This window comes from Salvelinus sp. IW2-2015, unplaced genomic scaffold (assembly GCF_002910315.2).
Source record: "Salvelinus sp. IW2-2015 unplaced genomic scaffold, ASM291031v2 Un_scaffold16312, whole genome shotgun sequence".
In the NCBI taxonomy this organism is placed as follows: domain Eukaryota; kingdom Metazoa; phylum Chordata; class Actinopteri; order Salmoniformes; family Salmonidae; genus Salvelinus; species Salvelinus sp. IW2-2015.
Window position 1 is genome coordinate 709,672 of NW_019957531.1, and position 17,917 is coordinate 727,588.

Below are 17,917 nucleotides of genomic sequence, written 5' to 3' on the forward strand. Positions count from 1 at the left end.
GGATGGCAGGAATATGGACCCAGTGACGTACTGGGCCGTACGCACTACCCTCTGTAGCGCCTTACGGTCAGATGCTAAGCAGATGCCATATCAAGAGGTGATGCAACCGGTCAGAATGTTTTTGATGGTGCAGCTGTAGAACATTTTGAGGATCTGGGGACCAATGCCAAATCTTTTCAGTCTCCTGAGGGGAAAAGGTGTTGTCGTGCCCTCTTAATGACTGTCTTGGTGTGTTTGGACCATGATAGTTCGTTGGTGATGTGGACACCAAGGAACTTGAAACTCTCGACCCGCTCCACTACAGCCCCATCGATGTTAATGGGGCCCTGTTCTCCTTTGTCTTGTTCCCATTGAGGGAAAGGTTGTTGTCCTGACACCACACTGCCAGGTCTCTGACCTCCTCCCTATAGGCCGTCTCATCGTTGTCGGTGTTCAGGCCTACCACTGTCGTCAGCAAACTTAATGATGGTGTTGGAGTCGTGTTTGGCCATGCAGTTGTGGGTGAACAGGGAGTACAGAAGGGGACTAAGTACACACCCCTGGGGGGCCCCAGTGTTGAGGATCAGTGTGGCAGACATGTTGTTGCCTACCCTTACCACCTTGGGGCGGCATGTCAGGAAGTCTCGGATCCAGTTGCAGAGGGAGGTGTTTAGTCTCAGGGTCCTTAGCTTAGGGATGAGCTTTGTGGGCCCTATGGTGTTGAACGCTGAGCTGTAGTCAATGAACAGCATTCTCACATAGGTGTTCCTTTTCCTTTCATGGCTACTGACATGAGTGCTACAGGGCGTAATCATTTAGGCAGGTTACCTTCGCTTCCTTGGGCACAGGGACTATGGTGGTCTGCTTGAAACATTTGTATTACAGACTCAGTCAGGGAGAGGTTGAAAATATCAGTGAAGACACTTGCCAGTTGGTCCGCGCATGCTTTGAGTACACGTCCTGGTAATCCGTCTAGCCCCATGACTGTGAATGTTGACCTGTTTAAAGGTCTTGCTCACATCGGCTACCGAGAGCGTTCTTGATTCTACTCCAGGTAGAGCTACAGTTAGTTTCAGAATGGGTGGCAAAGAATAAGTTAGTCCTAAATATTTCCAAAACTAAAAACTATGTATTTGGGACAAATCATTCACTAAACCCTAAACCTCAGCTAAATCTTGTAATGAATAATGTGGAAATTGAGCAAGTTGAGGTGACTAAACTACTTGGAGTAACCCTGGATTGTTAAATGGTCAAACATATTGATACAACAGTAGCTAAGATGGGGAGAAGTCTGTCCAAAATAAAGTGTTGCTCTGCCTTTTTAACAGCACTATCAACAAAGCAGGTCCTACAGGCCCTAGTTTTGTCGCACCTGGACTACTGTTCAGTCGTGTGGTCAGGTGCCACAAATTGCAATTGGCTCAGAACAGGGCAGCACCGCTGGCCCTTGGATGTACACAGAGAGCTAAAATGAATAATATACATGTAAATCTCTCTTGGCTCAAAGTGGAAGAGAGATTGATTTCATCACTACTTGTATTTGTGACATGTTGACATGTCACCGAGCTGTCTGTTTGAACAACTGGCACACAGCTTAGACACCCATGCATATCCCACAAGGCATGCCACTAGAGGTCTTTTCACAGTCCCCAAGTCCAGAACAGACTTTGGGAGGCGCACAGTACTACATAGAGCCATGAACATGGACCCCTATTCCACATAAACTCACTCACGCAAGCAGTAAAATTAGATTTTAAAAAGAACCTTATGGAACAGTGAAGAGACACAAATACAGGCACGGACACATGCATTCACACACACGATAGCATACGCGTTATACACACACGTACACATGGATTTTGTGTTGTAGATATGTGGTAGTAGAGTAGTGGCCTGAGGGCACACACTTAATGTGCTATGAAATCTGTTGTGAATGTTTTGCAATGTTTTTAAAATTGTATAACTGCCTTAATTTTGCTGGACCCGAGGAAGAGTAGCTGCTGCTTTGGCAGCAGCTAATGGGGATCCATAATAAATACAAAAACTAGCAATGGCAGAATGGGGCAAGTGCCCAACCCAATGCGCTCAACATGCAGAAGTCGCTCAATTTCATTTTATGTAAGAAAACAAGCAGTTGAGAGTGTAGAGAATCATCTACAATGTGCATCTCAAATATCACATTTTCAGCTGTTTGAAGTTGGTGGACAAAACGGAAAGGTGTGAGCTCTCCGCTGGCTTCCACAAGATCCCATAGCCATTAAGTCAAATGGGCATGAGGGGGGGGGGGGGGGGGGGGGGGGGGGGGGGGGGGGGGGGGGGGGGGGGTAGAGTTGTTTATGTGGCTGCAATTCGCCTAGCTTTCTCAAGAGGAAAGCAAAGTTAGGCATAGGACCTTTTAATAGGAAGACATTTTTAATGGAAAACTCTTAAGTTTTAAGTATCTTTTGAATCTGGCATTGAACAAGCTTTGTCAAGCTGATGTAGTCATGTAAAGGATACAAGCTTCATACATTTGTGACTGGAAAATGGAATGTAATCTTTGATATCTCTTTCAACAGGCACACCCCAATATGCTTCAACTTAGATAACCCTCAACAAGAGAGAGTATAGTCACAGTGACAAAGCTATTTTCATGTGTTGACAGCTGTGTGAGTTGGCTGAGTATTGATGCATTGTTTGAGTAAGAGCAAGTATGAGTGTAAGTCAGTGTTAGTGTGTACGTCATTAACATTCCACGTGTGTTGTCCTTTGTTGCTTTTTCTTTCAAGAGTATTCCAATTTACTGAGACAAATCTAACCTACACTGGAGTTGAACTCTCACCCATTTTATGAGCAAGTGACTCTCTCCAAATCAGTCACTGTGCATAGGGAACTAGTCCCTCCCTTCAACAATATCACACCAGTGAACTGGAAAGTCCTGTTTTACTGTATAGGCCGGGAACACAAATACTAACACCTTTTTTGTGCATCTACATTGGGGTCTGAATACATAAATAGACTGTCATTAAGTCACCAGGACACAAAATGAGCAAACCAATGTCTGCGCAAGGCATGTCCAAAATGGAGGAGGCAAAGAATGTGAAGGATGAGAATAAGCTGTACTTGCATGAGGGGATCCTCTACTCTACAATCATGAGTCCCTCAGAAAATCTTGAAGGCTTGAAGAAGCTGGAGGGCAGACCCGATGACATTTTACTGGTGGCCTACCCAAAATGTGGTAAGTGCAACCATCCCTGCTGTTGTGGTAGTTAGCGTGAACTGGATTACATAGTGGAAATATTTTTTGCCATCAAATAAAGTGCAGAACACAGTACTGCTGTTATATAGTACTGGGCATGACAACATGTGTATAGGACTTAATACAAAATGCTTCTAGATCTAAGAAGCCAACAGTTGGTTGTTGAACATTAACAAATGTATCAAGAGCCCACAGGAGCATGTGCATTGGAATATGTCTCCTGAAACCACATCATGAGCATTCTTTGCAGAATCAATGTGTTCCAACTGCCACCCATGAAGATACTCAAACAAATTAGTTAGCCTTAAAAACATAGACCACATTGGACACAGGCTCACATTGTACACACACTTTTGTGGACACTATAAACTATATAGTCTGCCCTATACTGCTTTTGCCAGCAAAGCCCTAATTGAGTGTGCTTTTCCAGGGTTCAACTGGATGGTTGCTGTGCTACGCAAAATCATGGCTGCAGCCTCTGGGCAACAAGAAGTGTCTCAAATACCTCCACTGATGGAGTTTTTCTCTCCTGACATGCAGAAGGTATGTATACTTTAACAGTTTTCTATAACAGAACTAAGTCAATACCTAGTCAATCAAAATAGATCTCTTTATCAGACTTGCTTTCAATGACAATGACAGATCTTTAAATTAAATGTGATGTAAAAATTCCATCTAATAGACATACCCAAAAGTATTTTTACATTTTTTATTACTCGCTCACAGGAATCGCTAATTCTTGAAATTACTTTTGGTCGCTACCGATTGAGGTAAATCAGCCTTTATTTTTTACATGCCACACACTGAACAATTTCAGAATAACCTACAATAGGATGCACTAGTGCCTTTAGTGCATTTCAAGGTATTTGTAATCGACCTGTTCAAAGGAATTTTTATTTATTAACTAGGCAAGTCAAATCAAACATTTTATTTTTGTATTTCTCATGCTCCTGCCTTTGATTGTTATCATTCTGACACTGGTTAAGAGCATTGGTTCAGTAACCAAAAGGTCGCTGGTTCGAATCACCAAGCCTAAAAGGTGAAGAATCTATCAATGTGCCCTTGAGCAAGGCACTTAACCCTAATTGCTCCTGTAAGTCGCTCTGGATAAGATCGGCTGCTAAATGACCATTTATTTTCATGTAATTTTTTACAAATGATGTACCTTGTGGTTTTCTGCTGCATTTTGGTATGCCATATGATAAGCTACTAAAACCTTTGTCCTTTCCCTCTGTTTGTTTTCAAGGTGGTGGGGGAAATGCCCTCTCCGCGGTTACTGGGCACACATTTGCACCCTGATAACATCCCTGGCACTTTTATTGCCAGGGATGAAAAAACAAAGGTCAGTGTTAATAACTTTACTAAAGAACATGTCACAATAACTTGAATCTAGCCTCCCTTCCATTGTGGAGTGCTTAATGTAATGCAGTGTGGCAATTTTTCTTTTTCTTTTTAGAATAACAGGAAATTAATACGATATGAAAGTGACATCAATTTCACCTCCGTTTTTTGTTGGCTATGAATGAGCCTCAAATTTGTATTGTCAATGAAAACGCAGTAATTTAAGATATAAAATGTGTACTTATATTTATGGGTGAATTTACGTTTTCAATGTGTTTGATGGCCAAGAAGAAGCACGGAGCCGAAAAGTTACAACTGTTTAAATGGAACTACACACATGAACTACAACTCTTAGCAGCTGCGCAATGCCTCTCTTTCGACAGCTTGCCATTTGTATTTTTATTAACGTTTTTCAGAAAGTACAGGCTGGCGACGAACAGATAAAAAACCGCGTAATCTAATATAAAACACATAAAACGGCCTGTATCAAGTGGGTTCTTAGTCCTGTGAGTTCTCGGCTCAAGTAGGCATGCTCCAGCATGCTAGTTCAAATAAGACTTTTTAAACTTTTGGCAACGTGTCTTACTTCTTGAGTGTCAAATATTTATAAAAGGCATCAGTATAAGTAAATTAATCCGCAACTATCAATATATATGTATATACAGTGCATTCGGAAAGTATTCAGACCCCTTAACATTTTGTTTATGTTACTACCTTATTCTAAAATTGATTGCATAGTTTTTTCACCTCATCACTCTACACACAACACCCCATAATGCTAAAGAAAAACTGTTTTTTAGACATTTTTGCTCATTTACTCAGTACTTTGTTGAAGCACCTTTAGCAGCGATTACAGACTCGGCCCTTCTTGGGTATGACGCTACAAGCTTGGCACACCTGTATTTGGGGAGTTTCTCACATTCTTCTCTGCAGATCCTCTCAATCTCTGTCAGGTTGGATGGGGAGCATCGCTGCACAGCTATTTTCAGGTCTCTCCAGAGATGTTCGATCAGGTTCAAGTACTGGGTCTGACTGGGCCACTCAAGGCCATTCAGAGACTTGTCTCGAAGCGACTCCTGCGGTGTCTTGGCTGTGTGCTTAGGGTCGTTATCCTGTTGGAAGGTGAACCTTCGCCACAGTCTGAGGTCCTGAGTGCTCTGGAGCAGCTTTTCATCAAGAATCTCTCTGTACTTTGCTCTGTCCATTTTTCCCTCGATCCTGGCTAGTCTCCTAGTCCCTGCCGCTGAAAAATATCCCCCACAGCATGATGCTGCCACCACCATGCTTCACCGTATGGATGGTGCCTGGTTTCCTCCAGATGTGATGCTTGGCATTCAGGCTAAAGAGTTCAGTCTTGGTTTCATCACACCAGAGAATCTTGTTTATCATGGTCTGAGAGCCTTTAGGTGCCTTTTGGCAAACTCCAAGTGGCCTATCATGTGCCTTTTACTGAGGAGTGGCTTCCGTCTGGCCACTCTACCATAAAGGCTTCTGTCTGGCCACTCTCACACAAAGGCCTGATTGGTGGAGTGCTGCAGAGATGGTTGTCCTTCTGGTAAGTTCTCCAATCTCCACAGAGGAACTCTAGAGCTCTGTCAGAGTAACCATCAGGTTCTTGGTGACCTCCCTGACCAAGTTCCTTCTCCCCCGATTGCTCAGTTTGGCCAGTCGGCCAGCTCTAGGAAGAGTCTTGCTGATTCCAAACTTCTTCCATTTAAGATTGATGGAGGCAACTGTGTTCTTGGGGACCTTTAATGCTGCAGAAATGTTTTGGTACCCTTCCCCATATCTGTGTCTCGACACAATACTGTCTCGGATCTCTACGGACAATTCCTTCAAACTCATGGCTTGGTTTTTGCTCTGACATACACACTGTGGGACCTTTTAAAGATAGTTGTGTGCCTTAACAAATCATGTCCAATCAATTGAATTTACCACAGGTGGACTCCAATCAAGTTGTATAAACATCTCAAGGATGAGCAATGGAAACAGGATGCACCTGAGCTCAATTTCAAGTCTCATAACAAAGTGTCTGAATACATGTAAATTTGCTCAAATTCAAAAAACCTGTTATCGCTTTGTCATTATGGGGTATTGTGTGTAGATTGCTGAGGAAAATGTTTTATTTCATCAATTTTAGAATAAGGCTGTAACGTAACAAAATGTGGAACACTTGAATAATTTCCGAAGGCACTGTAACAATAAACTGCATTCATCAATCTGACTCCAATATTGTGTGAATAAATGCAACAGGCCTTGTCTGTCTCTGGAGGAATCTAGTCAAGGTAGCGAACCTTGCATCACCACTCAGTATGATTGTAATGAACATGAATGTGTCTAACTTGCACCTTAATGCAATTATTAAGAGACTAGATACAAATAGCTAATTCTGATGACCAATGTTCTAGAATTATTTTATTGAGGCAAGCATATAGACAGCTACCAATAGACCTACTAAATTATAAACGTATAGCCAATTGAATAATTACTCTGTAAAACGAGGAATGCATTTACTCAATTCCACTAATAATTTATTAGTCACAAAATAATTGACACTCAAACAATTACATTGCACATGAAATACATGATACATCTTAGCCTGTCTGTGTTATTCTGTAATGTATCATGTAATGTGTCTTCAGAATAATCTATAAGAGGATAAACTTTGTGTGTGGTACACACAGGAGCTTGGTAGCTAGTTCTCAAAGCATAAAACAATTCACTGCTTCCCTTTTAACCAAATTCAAGCAGAACCTCACCCCCAACCTGAATTAGCATTTAAACTCAGCAAAAAAAGAAATGGCCTTTTTCAGGACCCTGTCTTCCAAAGAGAAATCGTAAAAATCCAAATAACTTCACAGATCTTCATTGTAAAGGGTTTAAACACTGTTTCCCATGCTTTTTCAATGAACCATAAACAATTAATGAACATGCACCTGTGGAACGGTCGTTAAGACACTAACAGCTTACAGACGGTAGGCAATTAAGATCACAGTTATGAAAACTTTGGACACTAAAGAGGCCTTTCTACTGACTCTGAAAAACACCAAAAGAAAGAAAGTACTTAATGCAGCTGGTGGGTACACCAGATACTCACTGTTACTTTAGATTTTGACCCCCCTTTGTTCAGGGACACATTATTCCATTTCTGTTAGTCACATGTCTGTGGAACTTGTTCAGTTTTTGTCTCAGTTGATGAATCTTGTTATGTTCATACAAATGTTTACACATGTTAAGTTTGCTGAAAATGAACGCAGTTGAAAGTGAGAGGACGTTTCTTTTTTGGCTCAGTTTATTTGCACTTTGCTAGTAAAAACAAAAGACAGGAAAACACACCCAGTTTCTAATCTAATCATTCCAATTCAAATGACAGGAGCGCACCCCTGTGTCTCTCCTCTTTGAACTATCCACCATCCGACAAACAAAATAACACCGTTTCCCTGTAACAACAATAAATGCATAGAACTTACAGTACAATAAACATACAGTACAACATGTCAAAATGTATAGCTCTTTATAAACTCTTGAAACAATCCAAACATAAATGTAATTCACGCAGAAACATTCATTACGTTTTCATCTGTCTTCACACCTCCAACGGTGTCCATGCTCCCAGGGTTCTGGGGGAACGTCCCTTCCCGGAGAAAGCCACAGATAAGGTGTGTTTGATCACTGTGATAGCCTACAAATGGTCTGCCATCCAAACAATGTCATAAACTGTGATTGAGTCATCACGTTGTGCTCCCACGCCAGTAAGTCGCCAGTTGCGAGTATCACCTTCTCTCTTTCTTCCACTACATATTCCTCCCATTAGGCTTGTCCAATAACGCCTCTCGCTCAGACCACTCCCAGATTGTTCTTTACTAAGAAGCTATTAGTCACTTTCTGACCATTTTAATTGAAAATAATCACAGTAAGGCACGTAGCCTTTTCCTGCAGACAATGACATAGTGGCCTAATGGAATATTATTCATATTTTTTATCATTTCGTAATTATACTGAACAAAAATATAAAATGCAACATGCAACAATTTCAATGATTTTACTGAGCTACAGTTCATATAAGGAAATCAGTCAATTGAAATAAATTCATTAGGCCCTAATCTATGGATTTCACATGTATTTCACTGCAGGGGAGCAGCCATGGGTGGGCCTAGGATGGCATAGGCCCACCCACTTGAGAGCCAGGCCCAGCGAATTAGAATTCGTTTTTCCCCACAAAAGGGCTTTATTACAGACAGAAATGCTCCGCAGTTTCATCAGCTGTCCGGGTGGCTGGTCTCAGATGATCCCGCAGGTGAAGATGCCACATGTGGAGGTCCAGGCCTGGGGTGGTTACACGTGGTCTGCGTTTGTGAAGCAGGTTGGATGTATTACCAAATTCATTCAAGGGTTTTTCTTTATTTTTACTATTTTCTACATTGTAGAATAATAGTGAAGACATCAAAACTATGAAATAACACATATGGAATCATGTAGTAACCAAAAAGTGTTAAACATATCAAAATATACTTTATATTTTAGATTCTTCAAAGTAACCACCCTTTGCCTTGATGACAGCTTTGCACACTCTTGTCATTTTCTTAATCAAATCAAATGTTATTTGACACATGCGCTGAATTCAACAGGTGTATCCCTTACTGTGAACCGCTTACTTACAAGCCCTTAACCAACAATGAAGTTCAAGAAATAGTGTTAAGAAAATATTTACTAAATAAATTCAAAGTAACACAATGAAATTACATCACAATAACGAGGTTATATCAAATCAAACTGTATTTGTAACATGCGCCGATTATACAACAAGTGTAGACTTAACTGTGGAATGCTTACTTACAAGCCCTAACAATGCAATTCAAGAAGAGTTAAGAAAATATTTACCGAGTAGACTAAAATAAAAAGTCATAATAAAAAGTAACACAATAAGAATAAGAATAACGAGGCTATATACAAGGGGGCACTGGTACAAGGGGGCACTGGTACCGAGACTATGCTTGGAAGAGAAGTGTGGGGGTGGTCATTTGTCCAGGACGCGTTGTGCCAGCTCTACGCTCCAGGCCTCCAGTGCTTTCCTCTGACACCGCCTATTAGATAGGTCCTGGATGGCAGGAAGCTTGGCCCCAGTGATGTACTGGGCCGTTCGCACTACCCTCTGTAGCGCCTTACGGTCAGATGACGAGCAGTTGCCATACCAGGCAGTGATGCAACCGGTCAGGATGCTCTCGGTGAGGCAGCTGTAAAACCTTTTGAGGATCTGGGGACCCATGCCAAATCTTTTCAGTCTCCTGAGGGGTAAAAGGATTTTTTGTCAATGTTAATGGTGGCCTGTTCGGCCTGCCTTTTCCTGTAGTCCACGATCAGCTCCTTTGTCTTGCTCACATTGAGGGAGAGGTTGTTGTCCTGGCACCACATTGCCAGTTATCGGACCCCGTCCCTATAGGCTGTCTCATCGTTGTCGGTGATCAGGCCTACCAGTGTTGTGTCGTCAGCAAACTTGATGGTGTTGGAGTCGTGTTTGGCAACGCTGTCGTGGGTGAAAAGGGAATACAGACGTGTTGTTGCCTACTCTTACCACCTGGGGCGGCCCGTCAGGAAGTCCAGGATCCAGTTGCAGAGGGAGGTGTTTAGTCCCAGAGTCCTTAGCTTAGTGATGAACTTCGTGGGCACTATGGTGTTGAACACTGAGCTGTAGTTGATGAACAGAATTCTCACATAGATGTTCCTTTTGTCCAGGTGAGAAAGGGCAGTGTGGAGTGCGATTGAGATTGCGTCATCTGTGGATCTGTTGGGGTGGTATGCGAATTGGAGTGGATCTAGGGCAGCGCTGCCCAGCCCTCTTCCTGGAGATCTACTGTCCTGTAGGTTTTCAGTACATCCCTAATTTAGCATATCTGATAAAGCTAGTTAAGGTCTTGTTGAGCAGCTAATTAGTAGAATCAGGTGTTAAATTAGGGTAGGACTGAACCCACAGGATGGTAGATCTCCTGGAAGAGTGTTGGGCAGCCCTGGTCTAGAGTGTAAGGGGGGATGCTGTTGATGTGAGCCATGACCAGCCTTTCAAAGCACTTGATGGCTACCGACATGAGTGCCACGGGGCAGTAATCATTTAGGCAGGTTACCTTCGCTTCCTTGGGCACAGGGACTATGGTGGTCTGCTTGAAACATGTAGGTATTACAGACTTGGTCAGGGAGAGGTTGAAAATGTCAGTGAAGACCCTTGACAGTTGGTCCACGCATGCTTTGAGTACACGCCCTGGTAATCCGTCTGGCCCAGCGGCTTTGTGAATGTTGACCTGTTTAAAGGTTTTGTTCGGCTACCGAGAGCATTATCACACAGTCATCCAGAACAGCTGGTGCTCTCGTGCATGCTTTGGTGTTGCTTGCCTCGAAGCGAGCATAAAAGGCATTTACCTCGTCTGGTAGGCTCAAAGGGGGTACCGGTACCGAGTACAAGTGGTACCGGTATACAGGGTTTACCGGTACCGAGTCAGTGTGCGGGGGTACATGTTAGTCAAGGTAGTATGTACATGTAGGTTGGGGTAAGGTGACTATGCAACGATAATAAACAGTGAGTAGCAGCAGTGTAAAAACAAAGGGGGGGGGGGGGGGGKCAATGTTAATAGTCCGGGTAGCCATTTGATTAATTGTTCATCAGTCTTATAGCTTGGGGGTAGAAGCTTCACCTGGAATGCTTTTCAAACAGTCCAACTCATCCCAAACCATCTCAATTGAGTTTAGGTCAGGTGATTGTGGAGACCAGGTCATCTGATGCAGCACTCCATCACTCTCATTCTTGGTAAAATAGCCCTTACACAGCCTGGAGGTGTGTTGGGTCATTGTCCTGTTGAAAAACAAATGATAGTCCCACTAAGCACAAACCAGATGGGATGGCGTATTGCTGCAGAATGCTGTAGTAGCCATGCTGGTTAAGTGTGCCTTGAATTCTAAATAAATCATTGACAGTGTCACCAACAAAGCACCCCCACACCATCACACCTCCTCCTCCATACTTCACGGTGGGAACTACACATGCAGAGATAATCCGTTCACCTACTCTGCATCTCACAAAGACATGCCCGTTGGAACCATTGATCTCAAATTTGGACTCATCAGACCAAAGGACAGATTTCCACCTGTCTAATGTCCATTGCTCGTGTTTCAAGTCTCTTCTTCTTATTGGTGTCCTTTTAGTAGTGGTTTCTTTTTAGCAATTCGACTATGAAGGCCTGATTCACACAGTCTCCTCTGAACAGTTGATGTTGATGTGTCTGTTACTTGAACTCTGAAGCATTTATTTGGGCTTCAATTTCTGAGGCTGGTAACTCGAAAGAACTTATCCTCTACAGCAGAGGTTACTCTGGGTCTCCATTCCTGTGGCGGTCCTTATGAGAGCCAGTTTCATCATAGCGATTATATGTTTTTTGCGACTGCACTTGAAGAAACTTTCAAAGTTCCTGAAATTTCCCAGATTGACTGACCTTCATGTCTTGAGGTAATGATGGACTGTTGTTTCTCTTTGCTTGTTTGAGCTGTTCTTGCCATAATAAGGAATTGGTATTTTACCAAATAGGGCTACCACCCCTACCTTGTCACAACAACTGATTGGGTCAAACACATTAAGAAGGAAAGAAATTCCACAAATTAACTTAACAAAGCACACTTGTTAATTGAAATGGATTCCAGGTGACTAGCTCATGAAACTGGTTGAGAGAATGCCGAGTGTGCAAAGCTGTCATCAGGGCAAAGGATGGCTACTTTGAAGAATCTCAAATATAAAATATAGTTTGATTTGTTTAACACTTTTTTGGTTACTACCTGATTCCATATGTGTTGTTTCACAGTGTGTCTTCACTATTATTCTACAATGCAGAAAATAGTAAAAATAATGAAAAACCCTTGAATGAGTAGGTGTCCAAACTTTTGACTGATACTGTATATAAAGTGTAATATTGGGATGCAAACTCAAAATGGATGTCACGCCCTGACCATAGAGAGCTTTTTATTCTCTATGTTGGTTAGGTCGGCGTGTGACTAGGGTGGGTGATCTAGGTGATTATATATCTATGTTTGGCCTGGTATGGTTCCCAATCAGAGGCAGCTGTTTATCGTTGTCTCTGATTGGGGATCATATTTAGGCAGCCATTTCCCCATTGTGCTTTGTGGGATCTTGTCTATGTATAGTTGCCTGCGAGGACTACGTTAGCTTCACGTTTCGTGCTTTATTGTTTTTCTTTGAGTTTCTCGTCCAAATAAAGAGGATGGAAACATACCACGCTGCATCTTGGTCCACTCATTATAACGAGCATGACAGAAGATCCCACCACAAACGGACCAAGCAGCGTGGCCATGTGGAGCAGACATCCTGGACATGGGAGGATATCTTGGACGGTAAGGGATCCTGGACGTGGGAGGAGATCCTGGCAGGAAAGGGAGCAGACGGAGGCAGCGAGGGAGAAACAACGACAACACTGGGGTTCGCGGCCACGACGGGAGCCCGAGAGGCAGCCTCAAAAAACAATTTGAGGGGGGAACACAGGGTGGTTGGCGGAGCCAGGTTTTGAACCAGAGCCAACTCCCCGTACTCACCGTGGGGAGCATGTGACTGGTCAGGCACCATGTTTGGCGGTGATACGCACTGTGTCTCCAGTGCGCATTCACAGCCCAGTGCGTCCTGTGCCAGCTCTCCGCACTTGCCGTGCGAAGGTGGTCATTTGTCCAGGACGCGTTGTGCCAGCTCTACGCTCCAGGCCTCCAGTGCGCCTCCACAGTCCAGTACGTCCTGTGCCTCCTCCCCGCACTCGCCCTGAGGTGCGTGTCACCAGCCCGGTGCCACCTGTACCGGTCCCACGCATCAGGCCTCCAGTGCGCCTCCACAGTCCAGTATGTCCTGTGCCTCCTCCCCGCACTCGCCCTGAGGTGCGTGTCACCAGCCCGGTGCCACCTGTACCGGCCCCACGTACCAGGCTTCCGGCGACGATCCCCAGTCCAGAGCTTCCGGCGACAGTTCCCAGTCCAGAGCTTCCGGCGACAGTTCCCAGTCCAGAGCTTTCGGCGACAGTTCCCAGTCCAGAGCTTCCGGCGACGTTTCACGGTCCGGAGCTTCCGGCGACGATCCCCGCACCAGAGCCGCCATTGAAGATGACGTATCCGCGAGTGGAGTGGGTACTTCGCCCCGCACCGTTCATGCGTCTGGATTAGAAACTATATTTTTCCCTCACTTCTAAAACCAAAGTTGCGCCCCTGCGTAGAATGAATGACACATTTTCATTTTAGCTATTGTATTCCTCTTATTCCAATACAAATTATACAATTATACATCCTGTGGACACTTTCATTTGAAATTGAAGTCTTGTGTTGGAATTATAGAGCAATTTATCTCAATTCTAGAATAAATAAAATAAAGGTAGAGTGAGCTTTCCTAAAGATAGGCAAATGATCCTGAGATGTGTAAAATAAATACTTCGACGTAATGTGGAATAAATCCAGCCAATCAGGCAGGGGTATTACACTTCCCCTGGAGTTGACAGGGGTTGCATCTTTTGTGTCTGAATCTGAAATGACTTTTGTATGAGTGTTGGACTTCATAATTAAACACATATTTGTAGGTTAAAAACTGGAATCCTTAATGGTGAAACTGCCATTTCCATTTGCGATATTACAACAACAAAAGTTCATGCAAAAAAATGTACCTTAATTTTTTTCCGAACGTCATTGCACACGTGATGGAACAGAAAATATGTACTGCATGTTACACAACGCTCCTCACCTCGGTGGGGTGGACAGTGGCTGTTTCCCCCTACTGCGGATTCCATTTTAGGATGCAGATTCCAAGTGACTGCACTTACAGTAGATAAGTAAGCTAATAATGTTAGTCATCTGCTATTGTAGGCAACTAACTAACCAACATGTTCACTGCAAAATATTCTTCCTGAGAAATGCCTGAAAATATTCTGTCCATGTTCATCTGAATTATGTTGTGGTTTTACATCAAACTTTAGAACTCAATTGCACCAATAGTATAACAATTATCTGTGGTAACTTTGACTTTCAGATGCTGGTTGTGTTCCGAAATCCAAAAGATACAGTCGTATCATACTACCACTTCATGAACACAAACCCTGTTTTGCCTAATGCCAAATCCTGGGATTCATTTTTCACAGACTTCATGGAGGGTGAAGGTGAGAATTTGTATTTATTTTTATTTTACCTTTATTTAACTAGGCAAGTCAGTTAAGAACAAATTCTTATTTTCAATGACGGCCTAGGAACAGTGGGTTAACTTCCTTGTTCAGGGGCAGAACGACGAGCTGACAAGGTCCAACGATCTAACCACTAGGCTACCTGCCGATTTTTAAAGAACAACTCAACACATTCGTATTGTTTGAAAGAAATGCAGTGTCATGTTGGACAGGCTGGATGTAATGAATAGCACAACTAGAAAATTACATTTCTTAAATAACATTTCTGTGCTTTCTAGCTGTTCTTAAATGATGTATGGTTGTGAAATAAGTTTTAATAGTGGTAGTGACCGCTGTAGTCATGGCAGTGACTGGTTATAGTTGAATAAATTGGTAGAGGGAAAGTTTGCCAGCCAAAGAAATCAAATAATAATAACTAGAAAAGTACATTTCCTGAAGAAAATGTGGTGTGGTGCTAGCTTGTTATAAAGTATTTATGAAAAAGTTTAGAAAATTGTAATATTGTTTTAATGTTTGTAGCTGAAATGGTTTGAGTAGTAACATTTAAAATGTCTACTACTGTGTTCTTATTTTTGGCATTGAATCCATTAAGTGTTATGCTAAGTTATGGTAATTACCACTGTTTATAAACTTTATTAAGAATGTGAAGATACGATAGCCTGAACATGAGAACATTGCTCAATGGGTGACATGTCTGGTGAGTATGCAGGCCATGGAAAAAATGGGACATTTTCAGCTTCCAGGAATTGTGTATAGATGCTTGGGACATGGGGCTGTGCATTATCATGCTGAAACATGAGGTGATGGTGGCGGATGAATGGCACAACAATGGTCCTCAGGATCTCATCACTGTATCTCTGTGCATTCAAATTGCCATCGATAAAATGTAATACGTTGTCCGTAGCTTATGCCTGCTCATACCATAACCCCACCGCCACCATGGGGCTCTCTGTTCACAACGTTGACATCAGCAAACTGCTCACCCACACGACGCCATACACTTGGTCTGTGGTTGTGGCGTGTTGGACGTACTGCAAAATTCTTTAAAATGACAGCTTATTCATAAGCCGCCTCAAATGAATATTACATTCTCTAGCAACAGCTCTGGTGGACATTCCCGGAGTCAGCATGCCAACTGCACACTGCCTCAAAACTTGAGACATCTGTGGCATTGTATTGTGTTTGACAAAACTGCACATTTTAGAGTGGCCTTTTATTGTCCCCAGCACAAGATGCACCTGTGTAATAATCATGCTGTTTAATCAGCTTCTTGATATGCCACATCTGTCAGGTGGATGGATTATTTGGTTAAAGGAGAAATGCTCACAAACCGGGATGTAAACACATGAAACATAGGACCAACACTTTACATTTTTGTTCGGTGTAGTTAAAGTATGAATGCTATAAAAAGCCTTTCTCAAGCAATCCGAGTTGGGGCAGTCTGGACACATGGTTAGTTTTTTGTTAATTGCGTAAATTGTTTAGCTCTAAAGCTGACAAATCAAATAACAGTATGAGCATGTAAGAAATCTACAATTGTGCTTTGCTTTACAAGCACACCTAATAAGAGTATGTAAAAGTTCTAAAGTGGTCTTGCTTTCAACAAGCACATTAATAACATTGAGTGCTGAGGCGTATACTACAAAACAAGCTATATCTATTTGAGATTTTCTAAAGCTAGCTAGCGTCAGTTAGCTTCACATTCCAACTCCGGCTTAAGCTCAATGAAGCCGTTTTTATTACAATATCAAATCACTTGTGTAACAATTAAAGTGGAACTGACAGCGTTTCAGATAAATTAAATCTTGTTCATATACACCGCCAGGAAGAATGATAGTGGGCACATTAAATTCTTTAACCCTTTTCCTCCTTCCCCCCCCCTCCCTCCAGGCTCTGGAGAGGAAACACGCACCCCACTACCTGTCCTCCGGAGCGCATCTACATTCCCATGGGGATAAGGGATCGGTTGCTGACCTGGGCACACACACGCTGTCATCACTTGGACATCACATAGATCAGATGTACCATCAATCTCTCTATTGGTGGCCCACCTTGGCGGCAGGATGTTTTCGCTAAGTCAACTCCCTGTTCTGTCTGTGCCCACACTCCAGCAGGGAAATTCCCTGCCCCTTCCCATGCCTCAGCGTCCCTGGTCTCATCTATCCATTGATTTTGTCACTGATCTTTCGCTCCTCTGACAGTTTCACCAATTTGGTGGTTGTGGATAGATTCTCCAAATCCTGTCATTTTATCCCTCTCTCTGGTCTCCTACGGCTCTCCAGGTCGCTGAGGCACTGTTCCAGCAGGCAGGCTTTTGGCACGATGGCTTCGGAGGACATCGTCTCCGACCGTGGCCTCCAATTCACACACAGGTATGGAGCGCCTTCATGTTTATTGTATTACACTCCCCCCTTCACTTGCTTCTCGACTCCCAGCGTCTCCGTTACAAATATTCACTATTTTGCAACCATATACACAATATGGGTTTTACCTCCTTCATTTGCTCATAAGTGACCATCAATATGTTAGGATTGTCCATTAGTTTCTCCAGGCGAGGGCATGGTTGAAGTAAGAGAGCCCAAGCCACTGTAAAAAAAGAAATAAATACCATAAGGTGAATCCATTCAGCAGTCGTGTGACTGTAGATCGTATGAATGTTTTGTAGTGTGTATTGTACCATAACTATAGTGTGATTATCCATTTGTTAGTGCGATACTGTGGAAAAAATTTCATTTTAATTAATTGCATTTATCGGACAGGGATCTGACATCAGTGAAGACTTCTGTAAATGTGCCAGACGAGCCAGCTCAAAAAAAACATTTAAAAAAACATTTAAACCCGCATAATTAACATTACACAGAGCAGCTCAAAGGTTTAAAAACTGAAATGTCTGTAAACATGTGCTGATTGTCTTCAGCCACACTGTGTTCAAATACATGTCTATTTAGTATATATTTAGTATTGTATGGTAAAACTAATTACTTCTATTTAAAAATAATTTCTATAACTACTTTTTAAAACCTGTCTGCCAACAGCTAGTTTTCAGTTTTCTCCTAGCCACTCAGACCAGTCCTAGCTAAATTTGTGATAAATATTTCCCAAACATGCTAAATGTATGAAAATGCTCACTTGTCAGAAAACGTAAAAACAAAAATGATAC

At 42.7% G+C, this 17,917-nt stretch overlaps 2 protein-coding genes across 3 annotated transcripts in view; both read left to right on the forward strand.

The window, feature by feature from the left end:
• The window catches only part of LOC112080405 (equilibrative nucleoside transporter 1), a 287,889-nt gene that overhangs the window by 222,216 nt on the left and 47,756 nt on the right, over positions 1-17,917 (forward strand). The gene's annotated exons all lie outside the window — the stretch shown is intronic.
• Positions 2,841-17,917, forward strand: part of LOC112080404 (sulfotransferase 6B1) — a 26,301-nt gene continuing 11,224 nt past the window's right edge. The window contains exons 1-4 of the mRNA XM_070442539.1: positions 2,841-3,196; positions 3,648-3,760; positions 4,464-4,559; positions 14,610-14,783. Of these exons, the coding sequence (XP_070298640.1) occupies positions 3,004-3,196; positions 3,648-3,760; positions 4,464-4,559; positions 14,610-14,783 (576 nt within the window). The 5' untranslated portion in view covers positions 2,841-3,003. The remainder of the gene's footprint in view (positions 3,197-3,647; positions 3,761-4,463; positions 4,560-14,609; positions 14,784-17,917) is intronic.